Source organism: Heteronotia binoei, chromosome 20 (genome assembly GCF_032191835.1).
Source record: "Heteronotia binoei isolate CCM8104 ecotype False Entrance Well chromosome 20, APGP_CSIRO_Hbin_v1, whole genome shotgun sequence".
Lineage (NCBI taxonomy): Eukaryota > Metazoa > Chordata > Lepidosauria > Squamata > Gekkonidae > Heteronotia > Heteronotia binoei.
In genome coordinates this window covers 31,703,812-31,718,391 of record NC_083242.1, presented here as the reverse complement: position 1 = coordinate 31,718,391, position 14,580 = coordinate 31,703,812, and the positions used below count along the sequence as shown (strand labels likewise).

At 51.3% G+C, this 14,580-nt stretch overlaps 1 protein-coding gene across 1 annotated transcript in view; it reads right to left on the bottom strand.

The window, feature by feature from the left end:
• Window positions 1–13,918, bottom strand: part of MICALL2 (MICAL like 2) — an 84,821-nt gene extending 70,903 nt beyond the window's left edge. The window contains 1 exon segment of the mRNA XM_060260603.1: window positions 13,769–13,918. Within this exon segment, the coding sequence (XP_060116586.1) occupies window positions 13,769–13,911 (143 nt within the window). The 5' untranslated portion in view covers window positions 13,912–13,918.
• Between the last annotated feature and the right edge of the window lie 662 nt (window positions 13,919–14,580).

Here is a 14,580-nt window from a genome sequence, read left to right as displayed (position 1 = left end):
AAATGTAGTCGTGCCACAGGTGCCTTTGCCATCATCTTTCACTCATTTTTTTTACTCCATTTATCCTTTGCAACGGTATTCCCAATAGTAATGTATGGCTGTGAGAGCTGGACCATAAGGAAGGCCGAGTGCAGAAGAATAGATGCTCTCAAGCTGTGGTGCTGGAGAAGAGAGTCCCTTGAACTGCAAGAAGATCAGATCAGTCAGTCTTAAGGGAAATCAACCCTGACTGTTCCCTGGAAGGTCAGATGCTGAAGCTGAAGCTCAAATACTTTGGCCACCTAATGAGAAGGGAGCACTCCCTGGAGAAGACTCTTGAGAGTCCCTTGGACTGCAAGAAGATCCAACCAGTCAGTCCTTAGGGAAATTAACCCAAACTGTTCCCTGGAAGGTCAGATGCTGAAGCTGAAGCTCAAATACTTTGGCCACCCAATGAGAAGGGAGCACTTCCTGGAGAAGACTCTTGAGAGTCCCTTGGACTGCAAGAAGATCCAACCAGTCAGTCCTTAGGGAAATTAACCCAAACTGTTCCCTGGAAGGTCAGATGCTGAAGCTGAAGCTCAAATACTTTGGCCACCCAATGAGAAGGGAGCACTTCCTGGAGAAGACTCTTGAGAGTCCCTTGGACTGCAAGAAGATCCAACCAGTCAGTCCTTAGGGAAATTAACCCAAACTGTTCCCTGGAAGGTCAGATGCTGAAGCTGAAGCTCAAATACTTTGGCCACCCAATGAGAAGGGAGCACTTCCTGGAGAAGACTCTTGAGAGTCCCTTGGACTGCAAGAAGATCCAACCAGTCAGTCCTTAGGGAAATCAACCCTGACTGTTCCCTGGAAGGTCAGATGCTGAAGCTGAAGCTCAAATACTTTGGCCACCCAATGAGAAGGGAGCACTTCCTGGAGAAGACTCTTGAGAGTCCCTTGGACTGCAAGAAGATCCAACCAGTCAGTCCTTAGGGAAATTAACCCAAACTGTTCCCTGGAAGGTCAGATGCTGAAGCTGAAGCTCAAATACTTTGGCCACCCAATGAGAAGGGAGCACTTCCTGGAGAAGACTCTTGAGAGTCCCTTGGACTGCAAGAAGATCCAACCAGTCAGTCCTTAGGGAAATTAACCCAAACTGTTCCCTGGAAGGTCAGATGCTGAAGCTGAAGCTCAAATACTTTGGCCACTCAATGAGAAGAGAGCACTCACTGGAGAAGAAGCTTGAGAGTCCCTTGGACTGCAAGAAGATCAACTCAGACTAAGGGAAATCAACCCTGACTGTTCCCTAGAAGGTCAGATGCTGAAGCTGAAGCTCAAATACTTTGGCCACCCAATGAGAAGGGAGCACTAACTGGAGAAGACTCTTGAGAGTCCCTTGGACTGCAAGAAGATCCAACCGGTCAGTCCTTAGGGAAATTAACCCAGACTGTTCCCTGGAAGGTCAGATGCTGAAGCTGAAGCTCAAATACTTTGGCCACCCAATGAGAAGGGAGCACTCACTGGAGAAGAATCTTGAGAGTCCCTTGGACTGCAAGAAGATCAACTCAGACTAAGGGAAATCAACCCTGACTGTTCCCTGGAAGGTCAGATGCTGAAGCTGAAGCTCAAATACTTTGGCCACCCAATGAGAAGGGAGCCCTCCCTGGAGAAGACCCTGATGCTGGGAAAGACAGAAGGCCAAAGAAGAAGGGGACGGCAAAAGAAGGGATGGCTGGACCGTGTTACTGATGTAACTAACATGTATTTGAGCAGACTTCAGAGGATGGTGGAAGACAGGAGGGCCTGGCGTGACTTGGTCCATGGGTTCACAAAGAGTCGGACCCAACTGTGTGACTGAACAACAACAATCCTTTTCCTGTCCCCAAAGTGAAGACCTAAACCAGCTTGCTCCGTTTTATCCTCACAACAACCCTGTAAGGTAGGTATGGCTGAGAGGGTGTGACAAGCATAGCGGCCACAGCAGAGTTGGGAATTCGAGATTATATGAGGGAGGGAAGAGGACGACAGAGACGTACGGCAAAGCAAAAAGACAGGAAGCGAGAGTCTGATGTTGTGAAAACAGAATTAAAAGTGAATCCCGGGTCAGGCAGAGTTGAAGATGCTTAGAGCTCAGGATTCGGTTTCGCTCTTCTCATAACCTTCCCGGCTTCATTTCCATGACAGCAAACAAAGAATTTCCTCCTCAAACATTACTCTGTTGATCTAAAGAAGGGGCGGACAAAGTGTCCCGGAAGACTAAGAAGTCGCTCTGGATGGATCCTGCTACGTACTGACTCATAGTTCTTCAGAAAACAAACCCATGGTAAAATCTTGTCACTGCTTCACCTAACAACAGATACAGTCCATCTTTCTCGCCAAGACCTGAGGAGGATCACAAAACATAAAGCTACTGGAACTGCATTTGACAGAAAGTAAGTCACATAAGTGGGGGGGGGGGCTCTAATTGAAAAGTTGCAAAAAAAAATTTAATTGAAAAGAGCAAGAAAAGGAACATAAGAGAAACCATGTTAGATCAGGCCAATGGCCCATCCAGTCCAACACTCTGTGTCACACAGTGGCCAATATATATATATATATATATATATACACACACACACACTGTGGCTAATAGCCACTGATGGACCTGTGCTCCATATTTTTATCTAAACCCCTCTTGAAGGTGGCTATGCTTGTGGCCGCCACCACCTCCTGTGGCAGTGAATTCCACATGTTAATCACCCTTTGGGTGAAGAAGTACTTCCTTTTATCCGTTTTAACCTGTCTGCTCAGCAATTTCATCGAATGCCCACGAGTTCTTGTATTGTGAGAAAAGGAGAAAAGTACTTCTTTCTCTACTTTCTCCATCCCATGCATTATCTTGTAAACCTCTATCTTGTCACCCCGCAGTCGACGTTTCTCCAAGCTAAAGAGCCCCAAGCATTTCAACCTTTCTTCATAGGGAAAGTGTTCCAGCCCTTTAATCATTCCAGTTGCCCTTCTCTGCACTTTCTCCAATGCTATAATATCCTTTTTGAGGTGCGGTGACCAGAATTGCACACAGTACTCCAAATGAGACCGCACCATCGATTTATACAGGGGCATTATGATACTGGCTGATTTGTTTTCAATTCCCTTCCTAATAATTCCCAGCATGGCGTTGGCCTTTTTTATTGCAAATGCACACTGTCTTGACATTTTCAGTGAGTTATCTACCACGACCCCAAGATCTCTCTCTTGATCAGTCTCTGCCAGGTCACACCCCATCAACTCGATGCCAACATTCAGTGTCAAACGTTAATGGCTGGCAGTGCCTAAGGGAAGGAGAAGGTACAGATCCCTCCTCAATGCCTGCACCCCTAAACTTTGTCTCGCGCTTTCACACACACTCAATACCACACTTTCAATCCGCATTCAATGCACTTTGCAACTGGGTTTTACTGTATGCAATGGCAAAATCCACTTGCAAACATCACTGAAGTTCCGGGCTTTTTTAAAGCAGGATCGCTCAGAAACGCAGTTCTGGCTGCTTTGGCATCAAGGATGTAACCGAATATGCAAATGAGTTCCTGCTGGGCTACTTCTACAAAAAAAAAAGCCCTGTGTGAAACCATACGTTGTGGACCGTACGCTGAACATGAGTCAACAGTGTGATGCGGTGGCTAAAAAGGCAAATGCAATTTCGGGCTGTATCAACAGAAGTATAGTGTCCAGATCACATGAAATGATGGTATCGCTTTACTCTGCTCTGGTAAGACCTCACCTGGAATCTTGTGTTCAGTTTTGGGCACCACATTTTAAGAAGGATATAGACAAGCTGGAATGGGTCCAGAAGAGGGCGACGAAGATGGTGAGGGGTCTGGAGACCAAGTCCTATGAGGAAAGGTTGAAGGAGCTGGGCATGTTTAGCCTGGAGAGGAGACGACTGAGAGGTGATATGAACGCCATCTTCAAGGGCTGTCATATAGAGGAGGATGTGGAATTGTTTTCTGTGGCCCCAGAAGGTAGGACCAGAACTAACAGATTGAAATTAAATCAAAAAAGTTTCCAGCTCAACAACCTGACCGTTAGAGGGGTTCCTCAGTGGAACAGGCTTCCTCCTCGGGAGGTGGTGGGCTCTCCTTCCTTGGGACGGAGACAGTGTTGGTTGCCTTAGTGGATGACCTTCAACGGCATCTGGATTGGGGTGGCTCGGCGGTGCTGATGTTGTTAGACCTGTCGGCGGCGTTCAACACGGTCGACCATCGGCTACTGACGTGCCGCCTCGCCGACGCAGGGATTCAGGGGTTGGCCTTACAGTGGCTTTCCTCTTTCCTGGAAGGTCGGGGACAAAGGGTCGCAATTGGGGGGGAGCTGTCTCGGAGGCGCTCACTTGATTGTGGTGTGCCCCAAGGGGCGGTTCTCTCCCCGATGTTATTTAACATCTACATGCGGCCTCTTGCCCAGATTGCCCGAAGGTATGGGTTGGGGTGTCACCAGTATGCTGATGACACCCAGCTCTATCTGCTGATGGATGGCCAACCTGTCTGCGCCCCGGAAAACCTTGACCAGGCACTACGGGCCGTGGCTGAGTGGCTCAGACTGAGTGGGCTGAAGTTAAATCCTACGAAGACAGAGGTCCTTTGCTTGGGCCGCCGCGGCCCGGGGAGGGGGATCCCCCTGCCGGCTTTTGATGGTGCGCCGCTTATGGCGGCGGACAGGGTCAGGAGCTTGGGGGTGCTATTGGAGCCTTCTTTAAAGATGGAGGCTCAGATAGCAGCCGCTGCCAAGTCCGCATTTTTTCATCTTAGACGGGCAAGGCAGCTGGCCCCCTTTCTGGAGCGCGACGACCTAGCAACAGTGATCCATGCTACGGTCACCTCAAGGTTGGACTACTGCAACGCCCTCTACATGGGGCTGCCCTTGTCTCGGACCCGGAAACTGCAGCTGGTGCAGAATGCCGCGGCCCGGCTGTTATTGGGTCTCCCAAAGAGGGAACACATTCAGCCGGGTCTTCGGACTCTGCACTGGCTTCCAGTGATATACCGAGTCCGGTACAAGGTGCTGGTTATTACCTTTAAAGCCCTATATGGCCTGGGACCTGCCTACCTGAAGGACCGTCTCTCCCCACATGTTCCCCAGAGAGCACTGAGGTCAGGAACACAAAATCTCCTCACTATCCCCGGGCCAAAAGAAGCCCGTCTGAAAGCCACCAGGGAAAGGGCTTTCTCCGTTATGGCCCCCGTATGGTGGAATCAGCTGCCGGAAGAGGTGAGGGCCCTGCGGGACTTAGCGCAGTTCCGCAGGGCCTGTAAGACGACCCTCTTCCGGCTAGCCTATACCTAGCCTACATTTAGCTAGGATAACAACTTGAGGAAACTGGCCAGCCATCTGTTCACAGGAAACTGAATTACTCTGTTTTAATGTTTTAACTGCTTAAATTATTTAATTGTTTTACATTTGAAATTGTTTACTTTTAAGTTTGATTAATTGTTGGAAGCCACCCTGAGCCATTCGTGGGAAGGGCGGGATATAAATCCCAACTAAATAAATAAATAAATAAAAACAGAGGCTAGATGGCCATCTGACAGCAATGAAGATCCTGTGAATTTAGGGCTCCCCCTAAATTTATGAATTTCCTGCATTGTGCAAGGGATTGGACTAGATCACCCTGGAGGTCCCTTCCAACTCTATGATTCTATGATGACACCAGGGGGTGAGGCCTAATACGCAAATGAATTCTTGCTGGGCTTTTTCTACAAAAAGGCCCTGTGTGGAACAATGACAACACCAGGAGGGCAGGGCCTGATATGCAAATGAGATTTTGCTTGCCTCCCATAATGCCCCTTCAACCATGATCAGCCTTTAACAGACAGGCATCCCACTTTTCAACTTGGAAGTAAGAAGAAGAAGAAGATATTGGATTTATATCCCGCCCTCCACTCCAAAGAGTCTCAGAGCGGCTCACAATCTCCTTTCCCTTCCTCCCCCCACAACAGACACCCTGTGAGGCGGGTGGGGCTGGAGAGGGCTCTCCCAGCAGCTGCCCTTTCAAGGACAACCTCTGCCAGAGCTACGGCTGACCCAAGGCCATTCCAGCAGGTGCAAGTGGAGGAGTGGGGAATCAAACCCGGTTCTCCCAGATAAGAGTCCGCACACTTCACCACTACACCAAACTGGATCTTCCATAAGTAGAGCAATATCTGACCAGCGTAAGGGGCTGGCAAAACACAGGAACCCCCCCGTCCCCCCCCCCCAAAAAAAATATCCAGGCATGGAAAGAGAGAAATCTTCATCTTCAGTGGAGTTCCCGCATCTCTGCTAAACTATCGCTGGGCACGCTTCCGAAAGGAGGGGATACACAGCCAAGGCTCGTGGCGTGACTTCCCAAAATATCTGACGACAGACCCCCCCCCCCTCCCCAAACCGCAACCTCAAAAGCCACAACTTTTATGACTTCAGCTGCACCAGGTCTGTGCGGCGTGGCATAATGTCCCTGTCTCATTTCCTTCCACATGACTCATTCTGAGGAAAGAAGGCATGACGTTCAAGGAGCTCCAGCTACCGCTAGTGAAAGGCTCTCTCTGGAGATAGACCATCACCCCAGGTCGGGCGGGATTCTAGGGAACAGTTGGAAGCATTTGTTTCCCTGCAGGCAATCGAACCTGGAGAGGGTCAGTGCCCAAATGAGGCGGTTGTAGGGGTGATGGTTATGTCACCGGAGTGACAGGAAGCTGGGGGTCTCGTCACAGATTTGTACCTGAGCTGTCCAATCCAGGCCCAAACAACTGAACCTCTCCTCCACGCCAAACAATAACATCTGCACTAAGAAAAGTAGCAGCTCAATGAGATCTCATTTTTCCTGACCTGCTAGTCTTCTGCATGCAGGGGCTTTTAAAAAAAATATGCAGGAATGTTGAGATATGCAGGCTCCCGCCCTGCAGTCTGAAGTGGTGCTGCCCAGGAACGGACTTCCCATTTCATTGAGGCCTTGGTTATACCCCTTTCAAGGCAATTGAGAAGCAGAGGTCATTGCCTTCTTCTGCAGAGTCTTTCTTGGTGGTCTCCCATTCAAGACTTATGGTGACTCCAGCAAGGGGCTTTCAAGGCAATTGAGAAGCAGAGCTGGTTGATCATTACCTTCTTCTGCAAGTCTTCTTTGATGGTCTCCCATTCAAGAACCAACCCTACTTAGTTCCTGCTTAGCTCTTGAGAGAGCCAGTTTGGTGTAGTGGTTAAGTGTGCGGACTCTTATCTGGGAGAACCAGGTTTGATTCCCCCCTCCTCCACATGCACCTGCTGGAATGGCCTTGAGTCAGCCATAGCTCTCATAGGAGTTGTCCTTGAAAGGGCAGCTTCTGTCAGAGCTCTCTCAGACCCACCCATCTCACAAGGTAAGGGAGATTGTGACTGCTCTGAGATTCAGAGTATAGAGCGGGATATAAATCCAATATCTTCTTCTCACCCTTTTATACATGCTTTCTGAAAAACCCCTACCTGGATTAAGCACAGTACTTATTTATTCCTGTTTTTCTTCCCAAAGCCACTCACAACACTGTTCTCTCCTTCATCTGACCCTCACAACAACCCTGTGAGGCAGGTTGGCTGTGAGAGAATGCCCCAAAGTCACCAGCAGGTTTCCATGGCAAAGTCAGCATTCAAACCTGGGTCTCCCAGATCCTGGTCTGATACACTATGTGTGTGTGAGAGAGAGAGAAAGAGAGAGGGAGAGGGAGGGAGAGAGAGAACATAAGAGGAACCCTGTTGGATCAAACCAGTGGTCCACCTAGTCCAGCCTCCTGTCTCTCACAGTGGCCAACCAGTTTCTCCGGATTCTAACAACAGGGCAGAAAGACCAAGGCCTTCATAAGAACATCAGAAGAGCCAGCTTGATCAAACCAAGCAATTGTCCAGCTTCCTGTTTCCAACAAGTGACAGACTTCCTTCCCCTTCCCCCAAATTCACAATGAGTCAGTGTGTGTGTGTGTGTGTGTGTGTGAAATACTATCAAGTTGCAGTTGATTGATGACAACCCCAGCAAGGGGCTTTCAAGGCTATTGAGAAGCAGAGGTGGTTGGCCATGGCCTTCTTCTGCAGAGTCTTTTCTTGGTGGTCTCCCATCCAAGACTTATGGTGACTCCAGCAAGGGGCTTTCAAGGCTATTGAGAAGCAGAGGTGGTTGGCCATGGCCTTCTTCTGCAGAGTCTTTTCTTGGTGGTCTCCCATCCAAGACTTATGGTGACTCCAGCAAGGGGCTTTCAAGGCTATTGAGAAGCAGAGGTGGTTGGCCATGGCCTTCTTCTGCAGAGTCTTTTCTTGGTGGTCTCCCATCCAAGACTTATGGTGACTCCTGCAAGGGGCTTTCAAGGCTATTGAGAAGCAGAGGTGGTTGGCCATGGCCTTCTTTTGCAGAGACTTCCTTGGTGGTCTCCCATCCAAGACTTATGGTGACTCCAGCAAGGGGCTTTCAAGGCAAGTGAGAAGCAGAGCTGGTTGGTCATGGCCTTCTTCTGCAGAGTCTTTCTTGGTGGTCTCCCATCCAAGACTTATGGTGACTCCAGCAAGGGGCTTTCAAGGCAAGTGAGAAGCAGAGATGGTTGGTCATGGCCTTCTTCTGCAGAGTCTTCCTTGGTGGTCTCCCATCCAAGACTTATGGTGACTCCAGCAAGGGGCTTTCAAGGCAAGTGAGAAGCAGAGATGGTTGGTCATGGCCTTCTTCTGCAGAGTCTTTCTTGGTGGTCTCCCATCCAAGACTTATGGTGACTCCAGCAAGGGGTTTTCAAGGCAAGTGAGAAGCAGAGGTGGTTGATCATTGCCTTCTTCTGCAGAGTCTTCCTTGGTGGTCTCCCATCCAAGACTTATGGTGACTCCAGCAAGGGGCTTTCAAGGCAAGTGAGAAGCAGAGGTGGTTGGTCATTGCCTTCTTCTGCAAAGTCTTCCTTGGTGGTCTCCCATCCAAGACTTATGGTCACTCCAGCAAGGGGCTTTCAAGGCAAGTGAGAAGCAGAGGTGGTTGATCATTGCCTTCTTCTGCAAAGTCTTCCTTGGTGGTCTCCCATCCAAGACTTATGGTCACTCCAGCAAGGGGCTTTCAAGGCAAGTGAGAAGCAGAGGTGGTTGATCATTGCCTTCTTCTGCAAAGTCTTCCTTGGTGATCTCCCATGCAAGACTTATGGTCACTCCAGCAAGGGGCTTTCAAGGCAAGTGAGAAGCAGAGGTGGTTGATCATTGCCTTCTTCTGCAAAGTCTTCCTTGGTGGTCTCCCATCCAAGACTTATGGTCACTCCAGCAAGGGGCTTTCAAGGCAAGTGAGAAGCAGAGGTGGTTGATCATTGCCTTCTTCTGCAAAGTCTTCCTTGGTGGTCTCCCATCCAAGACTTATGGTCACTCCAGCAAGGGGCTTTCAAGGCAAGTGAGAAGCAGAGGTGGTTGATCATTGCCTTCTTCTGCAAAGTCTTCCTTGGTGGTCTCCCATCCAAGACTTATGGTGACTCCAGCAAGGGGCTTTCAAGGCAAGTGAGAAGCAGAGGTGGTTGATCATTGCCTTCTTCTGCAAAGTCTTCCTTGGTGGTCTCCCATCCAAGACTTATGGTGACTCCAGCAAGGGGCTTTCAAGGCAAGTGAGAAGCAGAGGTGGTTGGTCATTGCCTTCTTCTGCAAAGTCTTCCTTGGTGGTCTCCCATCCAAGACTTATGGAGACTCCTGCAAGGGGCTTTCAAGGCAAGTGAGAAGCAGAGATGGTTGGTCATGGCCTTCTTCTGCAGAGTCTTCCTTGGTGGTCTCCCATTCAAGACTTACGGTGACTCCAGCAAGGGGCTTTCAAGGCAAGTGAGAAGCAGAGCTGGTTGGTCATTGCCTTCTTCTGCAAAGTCTTCCTCGGTGGTCTCCCATCCAAGTACTGACCCTGTTTAGCTTCTGTGATCTGGCAACAATTGGCTACATCACCCCATCTCACATCCTGCTGTAAGCACAACATCCTTTTCAAGCCTTGAATTAAGATAATCAGGAAGGGTGAGGCAGCAGATCAAACCAAGGTCCTCTAACCCTGCTACCCTGTTCCCCACTAGGTGCTCCCAACCTGAGCATGAAGGCTAGAAGGCCTGTTTGGCCCCATGCTATTCAGAGATCCACTCCTCTTGAACATGGATGTTCTATCTGCCATAGCTATGACTGGAGGGCTTCACAGAATACAGGGCGAGCGTACAGGAATCCGGGTATCTGGAGCATACAGGAATTCCCGGCATCCGTCTGTCATGACCTTCATGCACCCTTGACACAAAGATAAGGAGCCTGTTGGATCAGACTAAGCAGTTATTGTCCAGTTCCCTGATTCCAGCAAGGGACAGACGTCCTTCCCCTTCCCCCAAATTCACCTGGGTCTATCAAGGCCAGTCACATCTACCCAGACTGGCAGTGGCTCCCCAGGGTCTCAGGTCTTCCGCCCCCCCCCCCCTCTTCTACTTGATCCTTTTAAGGGGAGATGCCAGGGATTGAACCAGAGGACTTCTGAGGTCTATCACCCTTGGTCTATCAAGTACTGTCTTTCTCTGCCTGGCTATAGCTTCTTACCTGAGCCTTTCCCATCACCTGCTCTTTCCTAAAGGAAGCTGCCTCATCTTGAGACAAATTTGTGACCAAACCGGCTTGGGCGCCACATGTGGTTCTTTCACAAATATCGTGTGGCTTTCGAAGCCACCACCACCACCACGTTGGCTGGTTTGGAGAAGGCATTTGTCTCTTTAAATCATTTGTCCAAGCTAAGCCAGCTGGTGGCTTGGAGAATGCATTTAAAGCTGCTTTCTTTCCACCTCTCCCTCCCTCCCACCATTTTCCTTCCTTTCCAGCTTCCTTCCCCTTGTGGCTCTCAAACATCTGACATTCATGTTTCACAGCTCTCAAACATCTGATGTTTATTCTACGTGGTTCTTATGATGAAGATATCGGATTTATATCCCGCCCACCACTCCGAAGAGTCTCAGAGCAGCTCACAATCTCCTTTACCTTCCTCCCCCACAACAGACACCCTGTGAGGTGGGTGGGGCTGGAGAGGGCTCTCACAGCAGCTGCCCTTTCAAGGACAGAGTCTCAGAGCGGCTTACAATCTCCTTTACCTTCCTCCCCCACAACAGACGCCCTGTGAGGTGGGTTGGGCTGGAGAGGGCTCTCACAGCAGCTGCCCTTTCAAGGACAGAGTCTCAGAACAGCCTACAATCTCCTTTCGCTTCCTCCCCCACAACAGACACCCTGTGAGGTGGGTGGGGCTGGAGAGGGCTCTCACAGCAGCTGCCCTTTCAAGGACAGAGTCTCAGAGCGGCTCACAATCTCCTTTCCCTTCCTCCCCCACAACAGACACCCTGTGAGGTGGGTGGGGCTGGAGAGGGCTCTCACAGCAGCTGCCCTTTCAAGGACAGAGTCTCAGAACAGCCTACAATCTCCTTTCCCTTCCTCCCCCACAACAGACACCCTGTGAGGTGGGTGGGGCTGGAGAGGGCTCTCACAGCAGCTGCCCTTTCAAGGACAGAGTCTCAGAACAGCCTACAATCTCCTTTCCCTTCCTCCCCCACAACAGACACCCTGTGAGGTGGGTGGGGCTGGAGAGGGCTCTCACAGCAGCTGCCCTTTCAAGGACAGAGTCTCAGAGCGGCCTACAATCTCCTTTCCCTTCCTCCCCCACAACAGACACCCTGTGAGGTGGGTGGGGCTGAAGAGGGCTCTCACAGCAGCTGCCCTTTCAAGGACAACCTCTGCCAGAGCTCTGGCTGACCCAAGGCCATTCCAGCAGGTGCAAGTGGAGGAGTGGGGAATCAAACCCGGTTCTCCCAGATAAGAGTCCGCACACCTAACCACTACACCAAACCAGCTCTCCACACCAAACCAGCTCTCTTATATTAAGCAAGTTTGGCCACCCTTGGTCTATCAAGTACTGTCTTTCTCTGCCTGGCTATAGCGTCTCACCTGAGTCTTTCCCATCACCTGCTCTCTCACCCTTTTTTACTGGAGATGCTGGGAACTGAACTTGGAAACCTTCTGCATGCCAAGCAGATGCTCTGCCCCTGAGCCACACAGCCTCTCCCCACATGAACTGGAGCCTTGCCTACCAAGGTCAGTTTTGTTGACTCTGACCGGCAGCAGCTCTTTAGGGTCTCACATCACCTACTACCCAGTCCTTTTCAACTGGAGATGCTCACAACTGAACCCAAGACCTTCTGCATGCCAAGCAGACACTCTGCCACCACCAAGCCAAAGCCCATCCCACCACAAAGCTGCCTTCTACTAACTCAGAACCTTGGTCCACCAAGGTCTGTACTGTCTACTCGGACTGGCAGCAACTCCCCAGGGTCTCAGGCCGAGGTCTTTCACGTTCTCTCCTATAAAGTCTGGAGATGCTGGGGATTGAACCTGGGACCTTCTGCATGCCAAGCGGATACTTTGCCACAGAGTCACAAGTTGGTGCTGTCTTGGAATCTGGGGTAATGCCTCTGAACGCATACGAAGCAGCCTTCGACCGGATAAGACCCTAGGTCCATCAAGGTCAGTCTTGCCTACTCACTGGCAGCCGCTCTCCAGGGTCTCAGGCTGAGGTCTTTCCCGCATGAACATACGAAGCTGCCTTCTATTGAACCAGACCCTCGGTCCATCAAAGTCAGTATTGCCTACTCAGACTGGCAGCGGCTCTCCAGGGTCTCAAGCTGAGGTTTTTCACGCCTACTTGCCTGGACCCTTTTTAGCGGGAGATGCCAGGGATTGAACCTGGGACCTTCCGCTTATCAAGCAGATGCTCTACCACTGAGCCACTGTTCCTCCTCTTTAAATATATGAACATATGAAGCTGCCTTTTACTGAATAAGAACCTGGGTCCATCAAAGACAGTATTGTCTACTCTCAAGGCTGAGGTCTTTCCCATATGAACATATGAAGCTGCCTTCTACTGAATAAGAACCTGGGTCCATCAAAGACAATATTGTCTACTCAGAGTGGCAGCTGCTCTCCAGGGTCTCAAGGCTGAAGTCTTTCCCATATGAACATACGAAGCTGTCTTCTACTGAACCAGACCCTTGGTCCATCAAAGTCAGTATAGCTTACTCAGACTGGCAGCGGCTCTCCAGGGTCTCAAGCTGAAGTTTTTCACACCTACTTGCCTGGACCCTTTTTAGCGGGAGATGCCAGGGATTGAACCTGGGACCTTCCGCTTATCAAGCAGATGCTCTACCACTGAGCCACTGTTCCTCCTCTTTAAATATATGAACATATGAAGCTGCCTTCTACTGAATAAGAACCTGGGTCCATCAAAGGCAGTATTGTCTACTCTCATGGCTGAGGTCTTTCCCATATGAACATATGAAGCTGCCTTCTACTGAATAAGAACCTGGGTCCATCAAAGACAATATTGTCTACTCAGAGTGGCAGCTGCTCTCCAGGGTCTCAAGGCTGAGGTCTTTCCCACATGAACACATGAAGCTGCCTTCTACTGAACCAGACCCTCGGTCCATCAAAGTCAGTCTTGTCTACTCAGATTGGCCAGCAGCTCTCCAGGGTCTCAAAAGCCCGACCCCTTTTAGTTGGAGAAGCCGGGGATCGAACCCGGGGCCTTCCGCTTCCCCAAACCGATTCCTGCCTGGTCCTTTTCATTGGCGATGCCGGGGGATCGAACCTGGGACCTCCTGCCGTCCCAAGCACAGGCGCTCCCACCGAGCCACAGGGGCCACTCTCCCGGCACGCCTCCCAAGGCTACGAGCCATCCAAGCCCCCAACCATCCCTCCAATCTCCCCCTCCCCAAAACGGAGACCCGCAGCCGGCCCCTTCCCCGCCTCCCCCGCGGCGGCCACTCACATCAGATCCGGCCTGTGGCGGTGCAGGATCGCGCAGAAGGCCAAGCCGTCGCGGAAGGAGGTGGTCATGTTGGTGATGCGCACGTCCCGGTAGCCTTCGCACTGCTTCTTGCACCACTGCTGGAGGGCTTGGATGGCCGCCATGGCGAGAGGAGGGCTCCCGCGGCGGCGCCCCGACGACCCTCAACGGCGGCGCCCTCCGACGGCAGCGCCTCGCCCCGACCCGCGTCCCGAGCCCATTCACACGTGCCCGGGTTGGCGCGCGGCCGGCCTGCCGGGGACTCGGGGGTTCGCCCTCGGAAGGACGAGGAGGCTCCAAGCTTTGCCTGCGGAGATCCGGCTCCGTCGAGGAGGGGGAAAGAGGCGGATGCGTTCCGACGTGCGTAAAGGCGCGCGTAAAGGCGCGCGTAAAGACGCGCGTCTTCTGGCCCCAAGAGGAGCGCCCCCCGCCTCCCCCAACTTCTGCAGGAAGTCAAGCGAGGGACGCCAACGGCTGGGTCTCCGCGGAGGAGGCGGGCGGAGGGGGAAGGAGGGCGGGACGCCGCGATCCAATCCTTGCAGCCCGACGGGGCGGGGAGCCCGGCGCTCCGCCTCTGCCGCCAGGAGGCCGGGAAGCGGGGAGGAGAGCAGGGACTTCCCCGCCGCCTTTCCTTTCCCTCTTCCCTGGCTTTTAGGGGGACGGGGACCCGTTCCAAAAAAAACCGGGGGATAAAAGACATTGGACAATTTTTTTAGTATGAATGAGAAGAGAAAGACGTTGAACTTTGATTGGCTAGGGGTACCTTTATCATGGAACTTAAATATAGAACTTCG